Below are 20,456 nucleotides of genomic sequence, written 5' to 3'. Positions count from 1 at the left end.
ACTCCTATTCACTGTCTCTGTTTATTAAGTTGCCTTCTAAAATAAAGGGGAATGTTTAACTTCAAGGAAAATTTGTTTTTTGCTATTCCAAGTTATGTTTAACCAGAAGCATCAAATCAAAATATAAAACGGTTGAGTCTGTATTAAGTACACCTACATAGGCTTGTTGACTAGAGAAAAAATTATGAAAGAAATCTTTGTGAATGCAGTCCTAGAGAACATCTTTCAAGGTCCCTTAAAATGTTAAAAGGAGAAACACACACCAATCTGTGGAGATATTCCGCTATTTAGTGCGTGTGTGTCAGAGGACAAGCTGCCAGAGTTAGTCTTCTCATTCCACCATGTTGGTTCTGTGGCTTGAACTGTTAGACTTGGAGGCGTCCACTTTACCCTGCGGGGCCATCTCTCTGGCTCACAGGAAGAGGATCTTGGATATGAGTATTTGGGAGAAACAAAAGCAGAAGAACCCCTGCTTCTCACAGCAGACAAATCCAGAGACAGGATTTCTCTTTCCAGTCATGTTCTCATTGTGTTCTAACGACTTCAGGAATCTCGCTGCTTTCTTTTTCTACTTCTCCTGTAGTCCTGGAGATATGTGTTTTCCCCTCTTGGATTTTATGGCTAGCTATACTTCCAAAGTATGAGTGGAAGAGGAGGAAATCCTTAAACACAGTTATGTATGAGTCAAGTACAAAGAGAAAAGTGTAGGAAGAGTGGACCATAATTGCTTAAAAGCAAAATCATAAAACTGCCCTGATTCTTAAGGTGAATATAGCTCCTTATTGAAAAGATGTGATCATATAATTTTGCTACAGGGTGAACAAAAAAAAATTACTTGAGCGTTTATTGGATCTATCTCATTTAAGAATTTGGATAGATCTGAAGTGGTCTAATTTTTAAAAGTGGCCATTTGAATGGCTTCTCACCTCTATGGTGCCTATCATATCTAGTGAAGATAAAGAAAACTAAACTGAAAATGTAGAAGTAGCTAATTTATTTTTTATGCAATCATCTTGGGAAAATATAATCTTATTTATTATAAGTTCTTAAACAGCATATTGCATGATGATAATCATGTAAATCTGAAGAAACACAGCCATAAAATCCTAACATCATATTCTAACTTCAGCAATAAAGTCTCTAATCCTCTACTGAGGACCAGGGTTGTAAAAGGATGAACTGTTGCCTACCTACATCTCAGTGCTTCTAGAGAGCCGAAGAAGCTAAACCAGAGAAAATGGGAACAGGTACTGATATGTATCCTGTGAAGTTAGAGCTTTGGCATTTGACAATATGAGGTAGTGGTTCTCAACACGTGGGTCGTGACCCTTTTGGGGGATCAGATGAGCCTTTCACGGGAGTTGCATATCAGATATTTACATTACAATTCATAATGGCAGAAAAAGAACAGTTATGAGGTAGCAACAAAAATAATGTTATGGTTGGGGGGGTCACCACAACATGAGGAACTGTATTAAAGGGTCGCAGTGTTGTTAGCAAGGCTGAGAACGGCTGATATAAGGAGAGCAGACGGCAGCTAGGAAGGTTTCCCTAGCCACTAGAAATAGATAGCTTTGCAAGGCCTTGGGGCCTATGGAGGGCATGTGGCCATTAAGCGGAGGGCTCTCTCAGGCTTTCAGCACAACTTCACCTTCCACTTACACTGAATAAGAATTCCAGAAAGGGCCTGCTTGAACTTTTCTTTTGCTTCTTCCATCTCTTTCTCATGGGCGACTTTCTCATTCACCAGGCGGCGGATGTGGCTGTTGGCCGATTGGATCATGGAGTAGAAGTGGTTGGCACTGCGGCGGTTCACCTCTCCTCTCTCTATCCAGGTGAGCAAGGTCTGCACAGCTTCCGAGAATTTGGAATCATCTGAAACAAAAGAATTTATTCTGAAAACAAACGATGGGCAGTGAACAAATCTCGATCTGTTTTTACAACATTCTGGCAAAGAGGGCATCAGAGATTTTGGCAACTATAGTTCAATGAATTAATGACGGGAAGGAAGCCCACATGTACACACATGTACATACATGTACACACATGCACACACAGGCAGAAAGTGGGAAGAAAGAAATAATGAAAGCCTAGGAAGACTGTTTATGGCTTAAGAAGAGTTTCAGAAAGAGGGTGGCTTCTTTCCTTTCTAAAATTTCTCGGGCTGTAAGTCAGTGTGTGTGAGGCCCTAGTTTCCATCCCCAGTACACACAAACACACACACACACACACACGCACACACACACTCCCTTAAATAAAGACATATTTATGATACGATAGTTTTAATGTATTGAGAATTTCTTAATTTATCTGATTATTTGAGAGAGGGAGGTAAGGAGATGGGGAGAGAGAGAGAGAGGAAGAGAGAGACAGAGACACCCAAGCATGCATGCAGGCACACGCATAGATACACATTGGGGGATTAACAATGGGGGAATCTCACAATTCTATAATCTTGCATTTTAATAAGGAAAAGCCAGTGAGATTGTTGCATGTAAGTTGGACAGGTCAGGACTTTTACCCTGGATCCACGGAATTATAGTTATGGAAAGAGCTTCAGGAATGAGTTCAGTATGTAGCTCTTTATGTGTAAGCACTTAAATCTTCGACCATTTTGAAAAGCATTGTGGCATCCAATTCAGAGCTCTGCACCCCTACTCAGTCCCAGTCATGATCTATTTTGATCCTTTTGTTTGCATGTGTCCTCATATCCTTTGTCCCCTGCCTTCCAGTAGATGTCTGCAGTTCCCCAGGGGTCAGCCTGTAATGTTAGAGGAGCACAGCTCATCTATACCTTCCAGGCCTCCCTTCCAAGCTACTCACATGTTCTGTTCTTACAGACTTGTGAGACAGACTCTAAGAGCATCCAAGCGAAGCCACATTCTACAGCTTCATGTCCCTCACTGGCTAGAAGCTCTTAGTCGAGCAGAAATATCTGGCTCTGCAATTATCTTTGCTTGCCCCCTGCCCTTTATTTTTCGGTGCAGACACAGCGGTAGATGAGTCTTCCCTGTGTAGCAGCTTTCCATTTCATTACTTGGATACCGTCTTTTATGTCGACACTGCTTGTGCTTCTCTTGAGGGCCATGGAACCTTTTTTTTTTAATGTAAGGTTTCTTGTTTGGTGTCATGTGAATAGACAAGTCTTGGAAACTGGCATCCCACCAACATGAAAGCTTCTCTAGTGTTTCAAAATGTACCATTATTTCTGTTCAGTTCGGGATGTTACGCTTTCTGTTTTTCCCTTGCAGAAAGTCAAAGTCAGTCCAAACAGGTTTCTTACATGTGGTGTAAACAAGTTCGACAAGTGCAACCTATTTATTTAGAAAGTAGAATTAGCAGGATCTTTTGCTGAAGAGAAAAGCACAGAAGCAGGGCAAATTCACACCACACATTCGCGCTGGGTCACTGTCATCAGTAAGATCAATGGGACAGCAGCATTCAATCAATGAAATCAACTATACTTGGAAAAGCAGAGACTGGATTTGAGTTACTAAGACAAGCGGACAGGAAAGGTGATTAATGTCAAATTAGCAAAGTGGCTCTAAGATTTAAGCAAGAGTAGGGAGCAAAACTAAAGAAAAACGAGTTTGCCTTAACAATATCTAGACGTCTCCATAGCTGCTTTGTGGAATAACTTGGCCTTTAACAATAGTAAAGACTTCCTTTCTTGGGTAGTAGCTACGTCTTCAATGCATACACATGGTGACTAATTTATGGGTCTCTATTTTGCCATCTTGGTTTGTTTTTGTCTATTTATTTTGAGATAGGGATTCATTCTGTAACCCGGGCTGGCCTGGGATTCTTGGTTATCCTCCTGCCTCAGCCTCCAGAGTGTTGGGGTTACAAGCATGCTCCACTATACCAGCTCCTTTTGACATCTCTAAAATGAGGACTTCACTAGAATTTCCCAGGGTTAGATCCAGTTCTATCATGGTGATGTACTCACTGATTAAAAGTTCAAACGTTGCTAGTACCCATTAAGAAAGGGGGCACATGTAGGTCCTAAACCATGAGTCACACCTCAAATTTTCCAGTGTGGCAAATGGGAAAATATTTCTTCTTAGCTATCTGATGTCTGAATTGAAAGTTATCAGCCTTTGAGACAATGAAGGAACAGAGGCATGCATGGGATGGACACATTTGTTGGTTCTAAAGTTACTTGGTACTATTAGCAAGCTTCCAATACAAGAAATGCAGAATCTATTAGCCAGAAATTGAAAGGGTAACTCTGAACAGCACAATGATATTTATTACAATTCCCCAAGAAAAAGTTAACTCAATCACGGAGCTTGAATGCCTTCTATACCTTTCAGTTTTTCAGCAACAATGCTGCACTCATGATCTGAATAGTGGACCACTGGGGGTGGGGAAGGTGGACGCAGTCTTTGTTCTTCCATCCGTCTACGGTGCCGCTCCTCTCTCGCTAGCATGCGCTGCTTACACTCCCACTCATACAAGTCATCCCGAGCCTGGGCAAAGTCAACATGCAGCCGGCCGGTGTCCTTCTTGTCAGTACTGGAGCCCAGGCGAATTCGGTAACCTACATTAAATGGGAAGTGGAGGAAGCAAGAAGAGACTAGTAAGCCAACAACTATATGTACTTTTTCAAGTTCAGTGTCTTAGAGATGGTTTGAGTAGTTCCAAGTGGTCACATAATACCAAATTCTCTCTTAGTGGGATCAAGGTGAATCAGCAAGACTTAGGTTGCAACCTCGTTTTGTAATGTACACTGTGTCGTTTGAACTTAGTGAGAAGATGGAGTTGGAAATGGAGTTGCCTCTCTTTCCCCCATTTCAGACCCAACTCTATGTGTCTCAAAGTATCCTCCAAAGACTCTTGTCTGGGGCTGGGCTGTTCACTTCTACTCCATGATAGGGAGGGGAAAAGAAGTGCCAAATAGTCCAAGAGTAAAAAGCAACATACCCTTGAGAGCAGCTAGAAGGTAAATGATTTCCAGCAAATGCTACTATTATTTATCCCAAGATATAAAAGTATCTACAGTGAGAAAGAAGATCTATAAGTGCAGCACAGAAAGCTCATCCATGGAGACAATGTCAACTGGGAACTCCAGCTGACGGTCCAGTTTCCCCAGTTGGTTTCTGATGGATGCTATGAGGGCCTAATTTGATGATGTTATCTCTATCTGTTGCATATATATATATATATATATATATATATATATATATATATCTTGGAAGCCTCACTCACGGAATTTTAATGCTCTCCCCAGGAATCTTATTTGGGAACTTCAGCTGGCTGCCTTATGAGGGTTTTCCCAGTCTGTCTCCGCTGATGTTTGTAACACTCCATTTTTAGCATGTTACCTTAGTGCTGTGGTTCTTTTACTTGAAGTCCTTTTCTAAGAGAACATTCTGCTCTGCCTGGGACTCTCTCAATCAGTAATTCCTGCTGACTTGCCTCAATGGAGCTTTCCCAGTGGACTTCCGTTGGATATTTTGAGTACTTAATTTGGTGGTATTTGTTCTTCTTTTATTTTGACTCATTATGTACTCAATAAACTAATTGATTAAAAACAGAAAGTATGGCTATCACAGATCATTTTCCAGAGCATGCAGAACACATGTTTAGTAACAGTTTTCTATTCTATGGGTTTGGATGATCTTGTTTTTAGGATTCCTTTTCTCTACTTTGCCACCTGACAAGACATTAAGCATGAGCATCAGAGCTCAGGGATATGGCTCAGTGAGTAAAGTACTCATTGCATAACTAAGAAGAACTGAGTCAAATCCCCATATCTTAGAATCTCCACAAAAACCAGGCAGGGTAGCAAATGTCTGTAATCCAAATGCTCTTATGATGAGATGGGAGATGGAGATGGGGCGGGGAACATTGCGAATCCTCAGGAGCTCAACTGCAAGCGAAAATGGCAGTGACCAAGAGATCCTGTCTCAAACGAGGTAGAGGATAAGGACTGACACACATGCTCACATTCACACACACACAAATGTCCTCAAGCACCACATCACACATTTCTAAATAGACACAAGGTAAGCTAAAACAAAGCACCACCAAGGAAAGAATGAGCCTTCTATTGTACCAAGGACTGGGAAGAATGGAAATGGCATTTCCCTATTATGATGTTCTTGGACAACTTCAAGAATGAAAGTTATATCATTCCATAGAATTTTAGTGAAATATAAATATATTTGCTTGTAATTTAACTTTTAAAAATTGTTTCCTGGATGTAATTGGTAACTCTAGACTACTTTCCTTTCTAGGAGGGAATTAAATAGATGGGGGGGGGGGATACAATGCAGTGGTTCATAGTTTGGGATAATAAAAGATGTTGATGTAATAAGAATATTCATACAGAATTTGGATTTAGAAAATCAGGACCAACTTCCTCCTATTTTTTTTTGTGCCAGTTATATCACCTAGGCAAAATTTCTTGACAAACAGTTAAGATGTTGTTTAGTACATTTTGTGATTCAGGAGCTCAGATAAATATTCTTCATTTTCATTCTCAGCAAACATTTTACCAATGAGAAAGACAAGCATCAGAGAAGGTAGAGAGGTTAAGCAGTTTGCCCTGGGGGTGGGGGTAGGGAGTGGAGTGCAAAGGCCAGAATCAGAACTTGAATCTAGAAAGTTAGATTTGCAAAGCTATTGAGCTTTCTTCTATTCTGCTGAGTAAGGCCCAATATAGAATTTGTTCTTTGATAAGCAATAGGGGGTCATATTTATCTTCCTCCTTAAAAAAGAAACACATGCCAGGTGGTGGCAGTGGCATAACCTTTAATTACAGCACGGGAGGCTGAGGCAGGCAGATCTGTGAGTTCAAGGCCAGCCAGGCTGGTCTACAGAGCAAGTTCCAAGAGAGCCAGGTGTACACAGAGAAACCCTGTCTTGGAAAAAAAGTAAACACATGAAACAACAGTGTTTAAGATACTGGACAATGAAGACAGTGAGTGGTGGGAGAGGATCCCATGAGATAGTCCCTGTGATTGCCCCAAGCCACATTCCAGAGGTTTCCAGGTCTTAATGCAGAAGGCGAAGTTCTGATACAGCCCACTGTTCTTCCCTGGGATTCTATGAAGAATACGGTAAACAGAGTTCATAAAGCAGAATATCAGAAGGTAGGAATCTGCACATTAAAAAATCTTAAGGTATCTGTAGGAGAGATCTTCAAAGACCACCACAATAATTTATCAAAAGTGGAAACCATCTGAACGCTAGAAGTCGCAATCTCTGGAGCTCACATAAGTCTGGAAATAACTCCTTTCTCTACCAGACAGAGGACAAAAACTCATAAAAGAACGGAGTACTGGGTAATTAGAAACATTTACCTTAATCGTGGGGGGGGGGAAAGGATAGCACTAGGTTTGCTTTGGTCCTACTGAAAGTGTTTAAAAAGCAACCTTTAAAAGGCTAAAGTTTCTCAGGCTTCATACTTTCATCTTAGAGCAAAGCTCAAAAGTACTATTTATAAGAGTATAAGTGTGTATTTCCACCAGTTGGTTATCCAATATGAAGTGAAAACATACATACAAGTAACATTATGCACATAAAGCAAGTTGAATTTAGAAAATACTTGTATATACATATATGCATGTAACTACAATTAGTGAAAAAGAGGCCATGACTCTGAGAGCAAAGAAAGGTATATGGGGTGTTTAGAGAAAAGAAAGGGGAAATGAGATAATTCTAATCTCAAAAACAAAAGAAATAATTAACATATCTTTCTCAAAGAAAAATAGTCATTTTTTTTTTCCCTTTCGAGATAGGTTCTTGGTATGTAGCCCAGGCTGGGCTGAAACTCCCAATTTTCTTCCCCTAGTATCCTGAATGCTAAGATTAATTCTTTCTGAAACATACAATTCTGAAAGAGGTCATCGGAACTGACTTGTGCTATGAAAAATGTTAAAGGAAATTCAAGCAGTGGGAAATGATACCAAATGGAAATCTGACTCTGCAAGGGAAAGAAGAACATACATAATGTATAATCCCACTTACAGGAAGTTCCAAGAAATGCATAGTAATCTGATAAAGAGCAGATAAGTGACTGCCTGAGATGAAATAGGAGGGGAGAAAGAATCAGAAACGAGGGACAAAGGAAGCTTTAGGCAGTGGAGGATATGCTAATTCTTTTAATGGTGATGATTTTATATCTGTATCATATCACACATTATATAATTGTATTTTGAATTATGTGTATCCATGATCATACTTATATGTTTCGATTAGTGTTATAATAGATGACCCCTAGTAACACAAAGGGTGCCACATGTTTCTTTTAGAAAAACAATAACCATATTTTATCAAGCAACTTAAGACCCTTTCCTGTTTGGTGCGGTACTCGCATGCCCATTCATTTTACTGATCATCTAAGCCATCAGAAAAGTGGAGCTGCAAATGAATTACAAAAGAGATGAGGATATTCAGGCCTTAGAAGCCACAGCAAAGATGCTATGATGTTGTGGGTCAAGTAGATCCAAAGGTGTTTTGATCCCCCCCCCAAAAAAAAGGAAATGATTCTTCCTACATTCCTGCAACATCTTCTAGAAAAGGTTTTTATGTTTTGATTCTTTTCACCACATTCTTTTATAATTTATAATAAAAGAAGAATTCAAGAGATTAGTGGCACCTGTGACCTTCCCCAGGAGAATGCTCAAATTTAAAGGGCAAAATTTAGTTCTTTCCACAACACTGATTGCCAGTCATCTCCTTTCATTTGGCAGTCGTGCGGATGTTTGTAGGAAGTGACTGTAAACAGAGACTAGATTTCAGTCATGTTCAGATGGGTGCCTCCCAAACAGTATGTTTTCTTTTATGTCTAACTATTTAGGGTGTTTCGAAACCTTTACATTCTTATTAAAATAGGCTATTGTGGCCTGCTCTGTTATTGTTGCTAAGTGCTGCCTAATCTTTAGTAGTTGGATTCTGTAGCACTTAGCAACTGTACTAAGAGCATCCTGCATCTACCGCCCCCCCCTTTTCCCCATGCTACTAGCCTACTTTTACAAATTCTATATACCTTTACCCTGGCCTATTGCAGCAGACTTCAAACTAACCTCCGTTCTTTTCTCTTCTTCCCTCTAATCCACTTTTACACAGAAATGTCAGATTAATCTTCTTGAGACAACCAGTCTCCTTGTTCAAAATTGACTTCCTTACTCCCTAGTACCTGGGGAGTAAAAACCCAGTTTCTAAACCTTTCAATGTAGGCTAACAACTTAGGTTTTCCAACCGTCTCTCATGCCTGCTTAATATACAAACCACCCACTCTTAAGTCTCTTGAATGTTTGCCATAACTTTCTACTTTTCTAATTCTGCTCATGTGATTCTTTGTTCCACTGCTGTCTCGGTTACTTTTCTATTGCTATGATAAGACATGGCAATGAAACTTAGAGAACAGTTTACTGGGGCTTACAGTCTCAGAGGGTTATAGGCCATGACCATCACGGTGCCAGCATGGCAGCAGGCAGGCAGGTAGGCCGGCAGGCATGGAACAGTAACTGAGAGTTTACAGTCTTATCTCTAAGTAGGAGGTAGGGTGAGCTAACTGGGAGGTCATGGACTTTTCAAACCTCAATGCCTGCCTCCTATTACATATAAACTCCAACAAGGCCACACTTTCTAATCCTTCTCAAATATTTCCACTGATTGGGGACCAACTATTCAAACATATGAGCCTATGGGGGTCAATTTCATTCAAGCCACCACAAAAGTAGTTCGCCAGCAAATGCTTTCTCTTTGTCATTAGTCTTTTTGTGCCTAAAAGATGGTTCCATAAGTAAAGGCACTTGCTGCAAAGGGACTGAGTTGTGATAGAAGGAGAAAACTGACTCCTGTAAACTGTTATCTGGCCTCGAAACGAAGGCCATGACACACACCACCACCACCATCGCCGCCACCACTACCACCATGACCACAACCACAGATAAATGTAAAATACAATTTCAAAACTGACCTTTCTGGATATTTCTATTAGGATTCAGAAATAGTCATATTCTTTCCATCCCTCTTTCACTCCCCTTTCCATTATCTTTCCCTTCCCTATGGCAATTGTAAATCAGTCATCATTATCAGTAATGAGTGAGCCTTATCAGATGGAGGAAGAAGCATGAGTTCTAGAATGGTGTAATAGATGTCATGTTAGAATACAGTACCAGGTGCTGTGGGAGCACTCAGAAAGGGTGCCCCAACCTGGGACAGACTGGACAGATAAATTAGAGAAAGGTTTCCAGAGAGTTTATATTTGAGCTGCAGCATTAGGGTATGAGTGTGTGTTGGGTTGGCATGGGCAAAGATATAAAACATTGTGGCGCATTCTGGGATCTAGAATTTACTGTGTATTTGGGACATGTGTGCAGGAAGAATTGGGATGTCACACTGAGCAGAGTCTACCATCCACATCTCTAATGCCACATGTAAAGTCTAGTTATTTCCCAGACAGTTTGGAACTTCTGATGGCTTTAAGGAGGAAGGCTGGATAGAAGGTAATATGCCTTTTCCATCTTTTAAGGTAGAGGGAATCCCTTTTAATTAACACACTTCTGCTAATGACCCAAATACTCTGCTCTCAGATCTCTGCATTGTGCCTGGTGAGTACAATCAATACATATCAACACTTACCAGACAGATAAAGGGCTTTGTCCACCATAAACTCCTCAGCAAAGCGAATGTGACAGAAGTTCTTTTTGCTCTTCCGGATAGCAATGATCTCTCCACACTGCTCGAATACTTCCACAATGATCTGTTCGGTCCCATTCTCAGGCAGGCCACCCACAAATACTGTCTTACATCCTGGAGGCCTCTCTCGTGTTGCAGGTGGTGGGAGATCTAAATTAAAAGGTAAAATAATTGGAAATAAAAATATTTGCTTGGGACAGACCTCTTTGAAATCGGATTTTTTTCAGAGATGGTCTTATTGTCTCCTCAAAAACTTTAGCCTTGTCTCTGCTCTACAGAAAATTTATTGTATGAACCTGAAAAGCATTTTATCCAATGATTTTTGTGACTGTGGTTGCTACGGAATGAAGACCCATTCTGTCTGATCCATCTAGAGAGCTTTAGTTTTGTTCCTTACTTTTGCTGTGATAAGCCTGTACTGTTAATTTTTTGGTTATCTGTATTAAGAGGAGTAAGTAGGGGAAATTTCCCTTAGCTTCACTAATTACATTCGAGCCTGTACACCTACAGTCCCTGATAGAGTCGGCTTAGTTCAGATGGTGGATTCTACATTCTATTTATGTTTATTGAAAGAGGTGGTTCATGACTAATTTGACAATTACAAGGTGAATATTTACAAAAGTATTTATAGCTGTTAGAAGGGTTTGGTTAAACAAATTAGAGTACAAAGTATTACTTTTATATTCTTAGGGACTTTTAAATATAAATACAAATAAACCTTTTCTCTAATTTCTTGTTGGAGTAGTGAGTTCCAAAGCCAATCCTATAGCATTTAAAGGGGCAGAAACTCTAAACTTGCCTGGAAAACCATTAACTAAAATGAGATAAATCTTGCCATAGAGAGTCATTAAAAACATCCCTAATGCTTTTCCATCTCCCTCTCTAAGAGACAGCTTCTGTCTCTCCCTTCTCCCCACTTCTCCCCTTCCTCCCTCTGTCTGTCTGTCTGTCTGTCTGTCTGTCTGTCTCTCTCTCTCTCTCTCTCCCTACCTCTCTTTCTGCTCTTCTCTCTTTTTCCCTCATAACTCACTAAATAAATATCCAACCTCAAAAAAAAAAAATCTCTAATGAGATGATTCTTCCTCTGCATAAAAAGTGCGTTCCACTCTCTGTATTTATAAGGCTTGTTGGATCTGTCAGCTCCTCGTTACTCTTTATATGTGTAAAAGCATTTTTAAAAGCGAAACCCTACAGTTCAAAGCCCAACAAAACAAAGCATCCTGGCTATGTTTTTTATCTTTCTTCTTCCTAGTGTTGGTTTGTGTCTGCAAGGATTTATTTTGTGTAATCCATTCTTCTGATTCAGCTCTCAACAATTCTCCCAGCTCAAGATTTGGAAGCTCAACAATCAGGGATTACAGCTCCCCTGTGAAAATAAATGAGTTTCTTTCACAGAGGAGAATGAAGCCTCCACCTGAGTCTTATCCAAGCTGGCAAACAGCTGATTTGAGAGCTTCCTTGGTTAGCAGTTTCTCTATGTACCTAGCTTTGCTACTGCTGCCTGTCTTACTGGGGTGCTGAGAAGACCAAGGTTTTCATGATGACATTCCTCCCTTATTTAGTTGATAAAGTGGACAATGGGAGAACTTACAAACTGCTAAGTTTTGAAGTCTGTAATTTTCAGAAATCACTGCTTTAGTTTTCGCTTGTGTGTTCCCTATGAGAAGTTTAGAGGGGAAGAGAACAAGTTAGAGTGGGCAGGAGTCTGAATTATCTTACTTAGGACTACTAAGTGATGACATTTAGCAATTCTGGAAGAAAGGGGTTGACAATTGCTTAAGACTTAGGCTTTGGGGTTTTTAACAACTGGAAAATACTATTGCCATCCTAATTCCAGTTATTCTTAATTATGGTAGCATGAAAGAATCCACTTGGGAGTTGAACACATAATGCCTGGCCCCATACCAACAGCTGATCAGGGTTCAGGGTGCTGCTTGTGCTTTTTTTCTTTTAAGTTTCTCAGGCAGACTTAGTATGTACTTAGTGTTGAAAGTTATTGAGTATTCTGAACTTCTGATATTAAAGAGGAAAATTCTTGACTAAATGAAGTGTCTCATTCAAAGACATCACATCAGATAAAGATATCATAAACTTGGAATAGGAAATCCCACATTTAAGTCTTACTCAATATCTGTGTGACCATGGGGAAGTTACCCAACCTGTGAAAATTCCCTTTTCAATCTATTAAATCGGGATACTATTTCCTAACTTAAACTTCTTTTTGTATGACTATTGATACTACATTGACCATATTGCATGTTGTACAAACCCTAGCACTTCTTAGCTTCCTAATAAATAGTAGTCATTACAGTGTCAATATTCACAGGTGTCTTAACTCCTAATCTGGTGCTTTTTAAAACTCTAGCATATGACTGGAGTACAGTGTTAGCGAGGACCTGAACCTGTGAAATACAAACCCCCTTGATTTACCCAGATAAATCTGAGTTTGAGGAATTTGTGGCCATGAAGATGCCTGTAGTTTTGACCATAGAATAGAACCAAGCCACTGTATACACAGGCAAAGAATTTTCAAGACCATCTGTTTAGATGAGTTGCTTTTAAACAAAAAGCTTTGGAAGTCCTTTTTTAGAATAAAAAAGGCTTCTGGAACTTACTTTTAAAGGATCTGCATGGTAAATAATTCTTTTATGAAGCAAAAGTCACATTCATTACACAACCTGAATTTAGTTTATGCCCACTGACAGACTAAGGAATATGCAGTTGTTCTGGAAGTTACATATAATGCCCCAAATGCAAATGTCCATCCCCAGACTACATTTGTGGGGTTTAACATTTTGTGATGAAGTCATTATTCAGATGCTGCGATTCTTTTGTGGTGACTTCAGTTAAATAATGGAGCATAAAATCCACTAAGAATAATGTGAAGGATGACAGGGATGCATCTGCTCTCTTTAAGTAAATGCAGACTACCTCTTTGAGAGCAGTCGCCGGGATTTAGGTGTATCCCTGTAAGCAGGGAAAAGGCTGCACTGTCTTTATTCATGGATAGTATAGTATCTCTTCTTTAATTAACAGTTCAATGTCTTTGTTGTCCAGGCCCGATTTTCTAAACCCACTGGAATACACTGATCAGTACACAGCAATGAGAATCCCACAGGAGAACACATTTAAACTCTCCTTATTCACCAGGTAATGGGGTAGGCCCTGTAGTGCCTAAATCATCACTCAGTGTGGTGACAGAGAAAGGTTCATGTAAAGATGCAAGATAACTGGAAGAATAAAGAACTAGTCTTTGGTGATGGAAAAGGAGGAGCTTCCAGTAATTCTAATTACATCCAAGCAGCCACTCTGGGGAGTGTGTTAAGATTATCAGTATTAGGATGGGAATCCATTGACGGTCTTTGAGAAAGGAGGCAGAGAGCAGCACAAAGGATGTAAATACCATTTGCATAACATCCTACTTTTCAGAGGAACATCAGTGAATACTTGGTTGGTTTGTCAGAACGTATACAATGCAAAGTCTGTGAGTCGATTTTATTAGACAGCCCAAGAGCGAAGGCCTTACAGACAATCAGTGGAGGTCAGATGCATTTTTAATGTAATCCCAGCTAATTGGAAACAATCAGAAGGCTGGAAAATTGTTATTAATGCCCAATTTACTCGTTTATTTTTAATTCTCTTTATAGAGTCCAGCCTTCAGAGGCAAAATGGGTTCTGTCTCTTTTGATACGGTAAAATGAAAAAAAAATGCCTTTTCTGGTTCTTGGGTGTTTTCACATGTGTGTGCACACAGGCAGCAAGTGACAAGTCATCATTCATCCCTCATTCACTGTTACTTCCAATAGATTCAAAATGTAACCTGCCCTCAGAAGGTGTTACAGTGGAAGTGAAAATCTTGACAGAACTGACTTTGCTAGAGAGATGGAGCTCTGTTCTCTCATCGAGAGCCCCACTGATAGAGAATCAGTAAATCATTGAGAGCTATCCTGTAGAGAAAGTATGCTTGCTGTAGGCAGCTCTCTTTTTGCTATACTCCAAATCCTGGGAATAGGAGCCCAGTGCTTAGTCTTCTCCCCATTAGTAAATTCTACTGAAGTTTTCGATTACGTCTTACGTTGCCTACTCTAGATTGGAGAGGTTCAGTTACTTACCAACATCTCATGGCTGAAAAGAGGTGGAAAACTGGGCTATGCAATAAGGCCTGTGTTAGTTCCGAGACCAAGTACTTAACTGTTAAGGTATTCTGCCTGCTCCAGCAAATGTAAAAAGCCCCATCTATTACAAGCCAACCCTCTTTTGATTTTCTAGTATATTTTGAGGAGTTTTACCGAGAGACATATTTGCTGTGGTAGATTTTTTAAAATGTAGTAGTCATAGCTTTACTGCTGAGTGAAGATGTAGGTATCTAGGCTAATCTAACCCAATATCATAGTTTACGGGTAAAGAAACTGAGACACCAGGTAGCGTGGTTTAATGGTAGATGCACCTCTATTAACGTCTGTGGAAACAGGGGCTTTCATGGAACCTGAAGCTCCTTGATTGGCTACACTGGTTGGCTAGCAAACCTCCAGAATCTGCCTGCTTCTGGTCAGGTCACACATCATTCAGCTTTCATAAGGTACTGGTCATCTGAACTAAGGTCCTCGGGCTCGCATGGCAAGCATGTTACCCACAGAACCTAGCCCGCTGTTTCTTTTTTACATTTTGAAATGTTGGGAATCCTCATCATGTTGCATTTTACTATTTATTTTTAATTTTTATCTCTGGTTGGTCTGAGTCATTCTTACTCCTTTAAATCAGTTAGGCTTTCAAGAAGGATAAGTGGGGCAACAGTATTAAATACAGCAGAGAGATAAAGAATTAGGATCTAGATAGAAATGTCTCAGAAGGGTTTACCACAGATTTAATCTCAGCACCTCCCACGCTGAAGTACTCCAGAAGAGGAGAGCATACTTGGAGCTGGACGGGAGGTGAGTGAGGCTGTGAGCTAAGGAAGCACTGGAACCTGACTAAAGGGTGGGTGTGTGGCAAGTGGAAAAGAAGAATTGCAAACAGTAATGAGGCAGAGTGGTTCTCAACCTGTGGGTCGGGACCCCTTTGCGGGGTCACCCCACTCTTTCACAGGGGTCGTCTAAGAAGTCGGAAAACAAGATAGCTACATCACAATCGATAACAGTAGCAAAAATACAGTTTTGAAGTAGTGACAAAAATAATGTTAGGGTTGGGGGTCAGCACACCATGAGGAGATGTATTAAAGGGTCACACCATTAGGAAGGCCAAGAGCAAGCATTTAGAAGGGTGACTGGGCGGTGACTAAAGACACAGAGATGAATACTAGGATCTTAGTACTGAGGGTGACTTTGAATATCCTAGATAGGCATGAGGAAGTAGTGGGGCTTTTCATCAAGGCCTTATAATAAATTAGGCTTGGTGGGCCCTAGAGATGATCAGGGCTTCAAGCTATATCAACTGCCTGCTTTCCTGTCGTGCCTTTACAAAACAAGTTCTCACTGTTAATAAAAATGGCGGAATTGCCACACTTTCAGCAAAGAATTAAGAAAGAGATGCCCGAGTTTTTGTACGTGACTAAACTGAGTATCTCTCTTTAAACAAAATTTCCATTTCTAAAAAGCAAATAAAAAGCCAGTCTGATTTAAGCTTCACGGGTTTGTTATTTTTGAACTCAATTCTAAAGCAGATTCATCCCCAGAAGCCACTCATTTACTGGCATTAATTGACCTATCAGCCTTCCTTAGTACAACGATGAAGAACTAAATGATTGGGCCTTTGGGTAAATGCTGCCTTCTTACTCTGTGGCTCTTCCAACTCAGAACAGAGGAATCATGGCTGCATGAAGAGAAAGGTAAAAAATGTGTTTGAGAAATTTACTTATTTCTTTTACTACAGAATATGAAGTTACAATCTCTTTAAGGCATGCACTGACAAATAATGTGGTCTCTGTGTTAAAGAAAGACAAAAATCAGGACACTTGTGCTATCCTTTGGAGACTTAGAAACTGGACCCTTAAACTGAATATCTATTGTATCCACCCTGGATATCACAGGTTATGAACCATCCTGTTAGCTTAGACTTGATAAAAATAATGAAAGTCTAGCACAGGCTGCTCACATAATACATGAATGATTAAATCAGCAGGACTCTGCCTTTTTAGTTTTAATGCTCACAATGCCTACATTCAGGGGTTGTTTTTACATGATAAAGGAACTATTAGGGATGTGCATCTTTCTATAATTTGAACACAAAATGCTGGAAGAAAGGGAGAAAAGGGACATTGCATATGTTAGGACAGTGGAAATAAAAGAAAGACGTAAGGTTTAATGACATTGCTATGCATAAAACCAAAATCCAGGAATGGCTATGTGAGTTGTCAAGAAAGGGCTACAAAAGACTTTTCTTCTTTATTCCCTAATTCTCTTTGAAACAAAATACTCATTTCTAAATAGTCTTCTTGGATGCTGGTCTCCTAGGTTTCTTAGTGGTCTGAAAAGATGTATCCTGTTAACAACTCAGTTAAAGCCCAGAAGGCACTAAGATCATTTTTCACTAGCAAAAGTGGCCAAGGGGACCTGTCAAGACACAAGACACATTCTAAAGCCCTCTGACTGATTCTAAAGCCCTCTCAGTTATGAACAAGTCACACTAAATAGAATTAGGGTCCCTGGCAGCATCTGATTCATGATGAACTGACTCCTATTTATGGTAGTCGATGAAGCATTTGTCTGAAGACACACGTTAAAGGTTCCTATTTGTCTTGAAGAGGCTAGTTCATTTGCTCTATGGTCTAAACAGCTAGATGGATTTTCAAACCAACAACTCAAATCTGAGCGACACAGCAGCAGCTTCCTTGACAGTCCATGCAGTATACAAGGACTCTAGGAAAAACATTATTAATAAGGCTTGAATCACATTTAGGGATAGCGTTTAATCATTTAAAATATGGATCTGGAGAAAGAGTGGATTGGCGGTGTTAAATTTGACTTGAAACAGCCATCTGAATACTATAGACATGTAAGTTAAGTCTAGAGAGAAGCCTATTCTTCACCAGCAAGCTGGACTCTCTGGATCATTCCTATTGGGTTAGATGAGTACATGGCTACAAGTAGCCTGACTTAGTCTCAACATTCCTTGCCCTTCCACAAAACTGAATTTCACCTCACTGTATAGTGTAGTATAGAAGGTGACTAGCAGTCGGTGGAATGATGTGGGACCTGGCAGCAATGGGGCCAGTGTAGCACTAGACTCATTCTCAAGGCAAGGGCTTCAAGTAGGCTCAGACCATACTCAGTCTCTGCCATCACTAGTGTGTGGATCAGTTATAAAAAGAAAAGCCTACAAATGACAGTGGTGAGCACTTCGGGTTGGGCGCCTCCTTCTGTACTAACACCTGAATTCCCTGTCACATGGCATTAAGCACACTGCACCACTTGTACAATGTTGTATTGGAGCTAGCATACAAACATCTACTGATCTGTACATAAAATTCAGCCTCTCCCAGTAAGAGAACAACTTTCCATTTCTCTTTCTAGGTGAAGCTTCTGTATCTACACCCATGAAGCCCTTAGGTATTCTTTGGAAAAAGAACTCTAAAACACTGTGGCTTAAATAGGCGGAACTAAACAACAACAACAACAGAAAGAAAAAGCAGGCTAGTACTTGGGTTGGGAGGGAAGAGAGTGCAGCTTTTGCAGTGTATGATCTCCTTTACTACAGGCATGTCTGGAGGAATTGGCGGAGGCACTATTCCCAAACCGGGCATCATTGGAGTTATCGGTGGTATTCCAGTCATCATTCCAAGGGCAGGATCGAAGTCTGAAAAAGGAGACAAAATAAATAAATAAATAAATAAATAAATAAATAAATAAATGATAGCAGACAAAGTCAAATGGAGGCAGAATGTTATGTTATAAATATCAAGTCAAAAGGTCTTTGTAAGACAAGGGCAAAACAAACAAATGCCTCTTTCTGGTTAACATTCTCAGTCTTAATTACCATGTATCTGTACACTTTTCTTTCATGATGTAGGAGTTGTTTTGTTTGATCCCAGCCTATGTAAATAGTCTCGACATGTCTGTTTGATATTCAGCGTCGTCTATAACATTGCTCTGCCTTGTGTAATCCATCAGTTTCCAGTACACATCTTTGGCTCCATTCTGACAAGGCTTCTTGTTGTCCCTTGTACCTTTACTGTCTTTTTCGAGTATAGTGATAACAGTATACACTTTGTGGGGATGGGGCATACTTAGGTTCTCCTTTCTGTCATTCAGCAGCAATATGGTTTATATCTCCTACCTTCCAGGGAGCCATGAGGTGTAAAGAGAATGAAGAATGAAATGTGCTGAGCATAATGCACAACATGAAGTGGCTCAACAGATAACTACTCTGTGTGTCTTTCTCCATGCTGTTTTCCCTGGCTGGAAGGGTCTGAAGGTCTCTGAATTTTCCCTGTGCTTCAAAGTTTAAGTCTTACACACTTGAAGTGTCCTTTGTAGATTATTCTGGTGCATTCTTAACTCTGTGTCTAAAATCTTTTCAAACTTTTTGCCACTGAATTTTTTTTACTTTCCATTGCTTTTGTTTTACAAAGAGGTGTGACTCTAGGAAGTATGGCATTACCTGCACTGGCTGGTTGTGTCAACTTGACACAAGCTAGAGCCATCAGAGAAAGGAGCCTCAGTTGAGGAAATGCCTCCATTGCATTCAGCTGTGAGGAATTTTCTCAATTAGTGATCAATGGGGAGAGCCGGACCATGGTGGATGGGGCCACCCCTGGGCTAGTGGTCCTGGGTTCTACAGGAAAGCAGGCTGAGAAAGCCAGAGGATGCAAACCAGTAAGCAGCTCCCCTCCATGGCCTCTGCATCAGTTCCTGCCTCCAGGATTCTGTCCTGTTTGAGTTCCTCTCTTGTCTTCCTTTAGTGATGAACAGCAATATTGAAGTGTAAGCCAAATAAACCTTTCCTCCTCAACTTGCTTTTTGGTTATGATTCATCGCAGCAATAGAAGCCCTAAGACAGTACCCAAACAATTTTTGTGAGGTTTATATATGTGAACCCAAATCAACAACAACATCAATAGCAACATCATTCTGATGGCACAATCTCTTGTGATACATTGCAAAACATACAACTTTGGCCCCTGGATTGATTTCTTTACCAGAATCTAGAAGGATTCCATAGGTATATGGCCTGAAGCTTCTAGAGGTATCTAGTTGATTGCATATATAGTATAGAAAATGTAACATGAAGGGCCAGGCCTGCTTGCTTGGGTTTTCTGTCCTGTCCAGTAACCCCCAACTGTTTAGCCCCAAAGAAAATCTCACATAGGTCTCCATAAATTATAAAGCTGATTGGCCCATAAGCTCTAGCCTCTCAGTGGCTAACTCTCACATCTTGATTAACCCATTTTTCTGATCTATGTTAGCCATGTGGCTCAGCACCTTTTTTCAGTGGTGCAGATCATATCCTGCTTGTTTGGGTGGTCTGGGCAGGAGTGGGAGAAATCAACTTCCTCCTTCCCAGAATTCTCCTGTTCTCATTACATCATTTCTACTTCCTGTCTGGTTTTCCCACCTATATTTCCTGCCTGGCCAATCAGCGTTTATTTATAACATGATTGACAGAATACAGACAATTCTCTCACACCAAGAAAATTGGAGAGTACCCCCAAATGGGATAAATAGAAACTGGGGCCCATAGGAACCTAGAATGAAATTAGGACTCTGCACTCAGGTACACTGTCAGTTCTGATCAATCCCTGATATGGAAGAGGAATTTATAATTTTCAAGAAAGGTACTTCTGGTGGGTAGAATAAACAGATCCT

General features: G+C 40.3%; 1 protein-coding gene across 1 annotated transcript in view; it reads right to left on the bottom strand.

Moving 5' to 3' along the window:
• Positions 1-20,456, bottom strand: part of LOC121439836 (ecto-NOX disulfide-thiol exchanger 2-like) — a 284,002-nt gene that overhangs the window by 8,855 nt on the left and 254,691 nt on the right. The window contains exons 4-7 of the mRNA XM_041640450.1: positions 18,292-18,447; positions 10,600-10,806; positions 4,310-4,543; positions 1,663-1,875 (exon numbers count right to left, since the gene is read on the bottom strand). Coding sequence (XP_041496384.1) covers positions 1,663-1,875; positions 4,310-4,543; positions 10,600-10,806; positions 18,292-18,447 — 810 coding nt within the window. The remainder of the gene's footprint in view (positions 1-1,662; positions 1,876-4,309; positions 4,544-10,599; positions 10,807-18,291; positions 18,448-20,456) is intronic.

Source organism: Microtus oregoni, unplaced genomic scaffold, assembly GCF_018167655.1.
Source record: "Microtus oregoni isolate MIOR12 unplaced genomic scaffold, Mior012 000063F_ref0000156, whole genome shotgun sequence".
In the NCBI taxonomy this organism is placed as follows: Eukaryota; Metazoa; Chordata; class Mammalia; order Rodentia; family Cricetidae; genus Microtus; species Microtus oregoni.
This window is presented reverse-complemented; position numbering and strand designations above follow the sequence as displayed.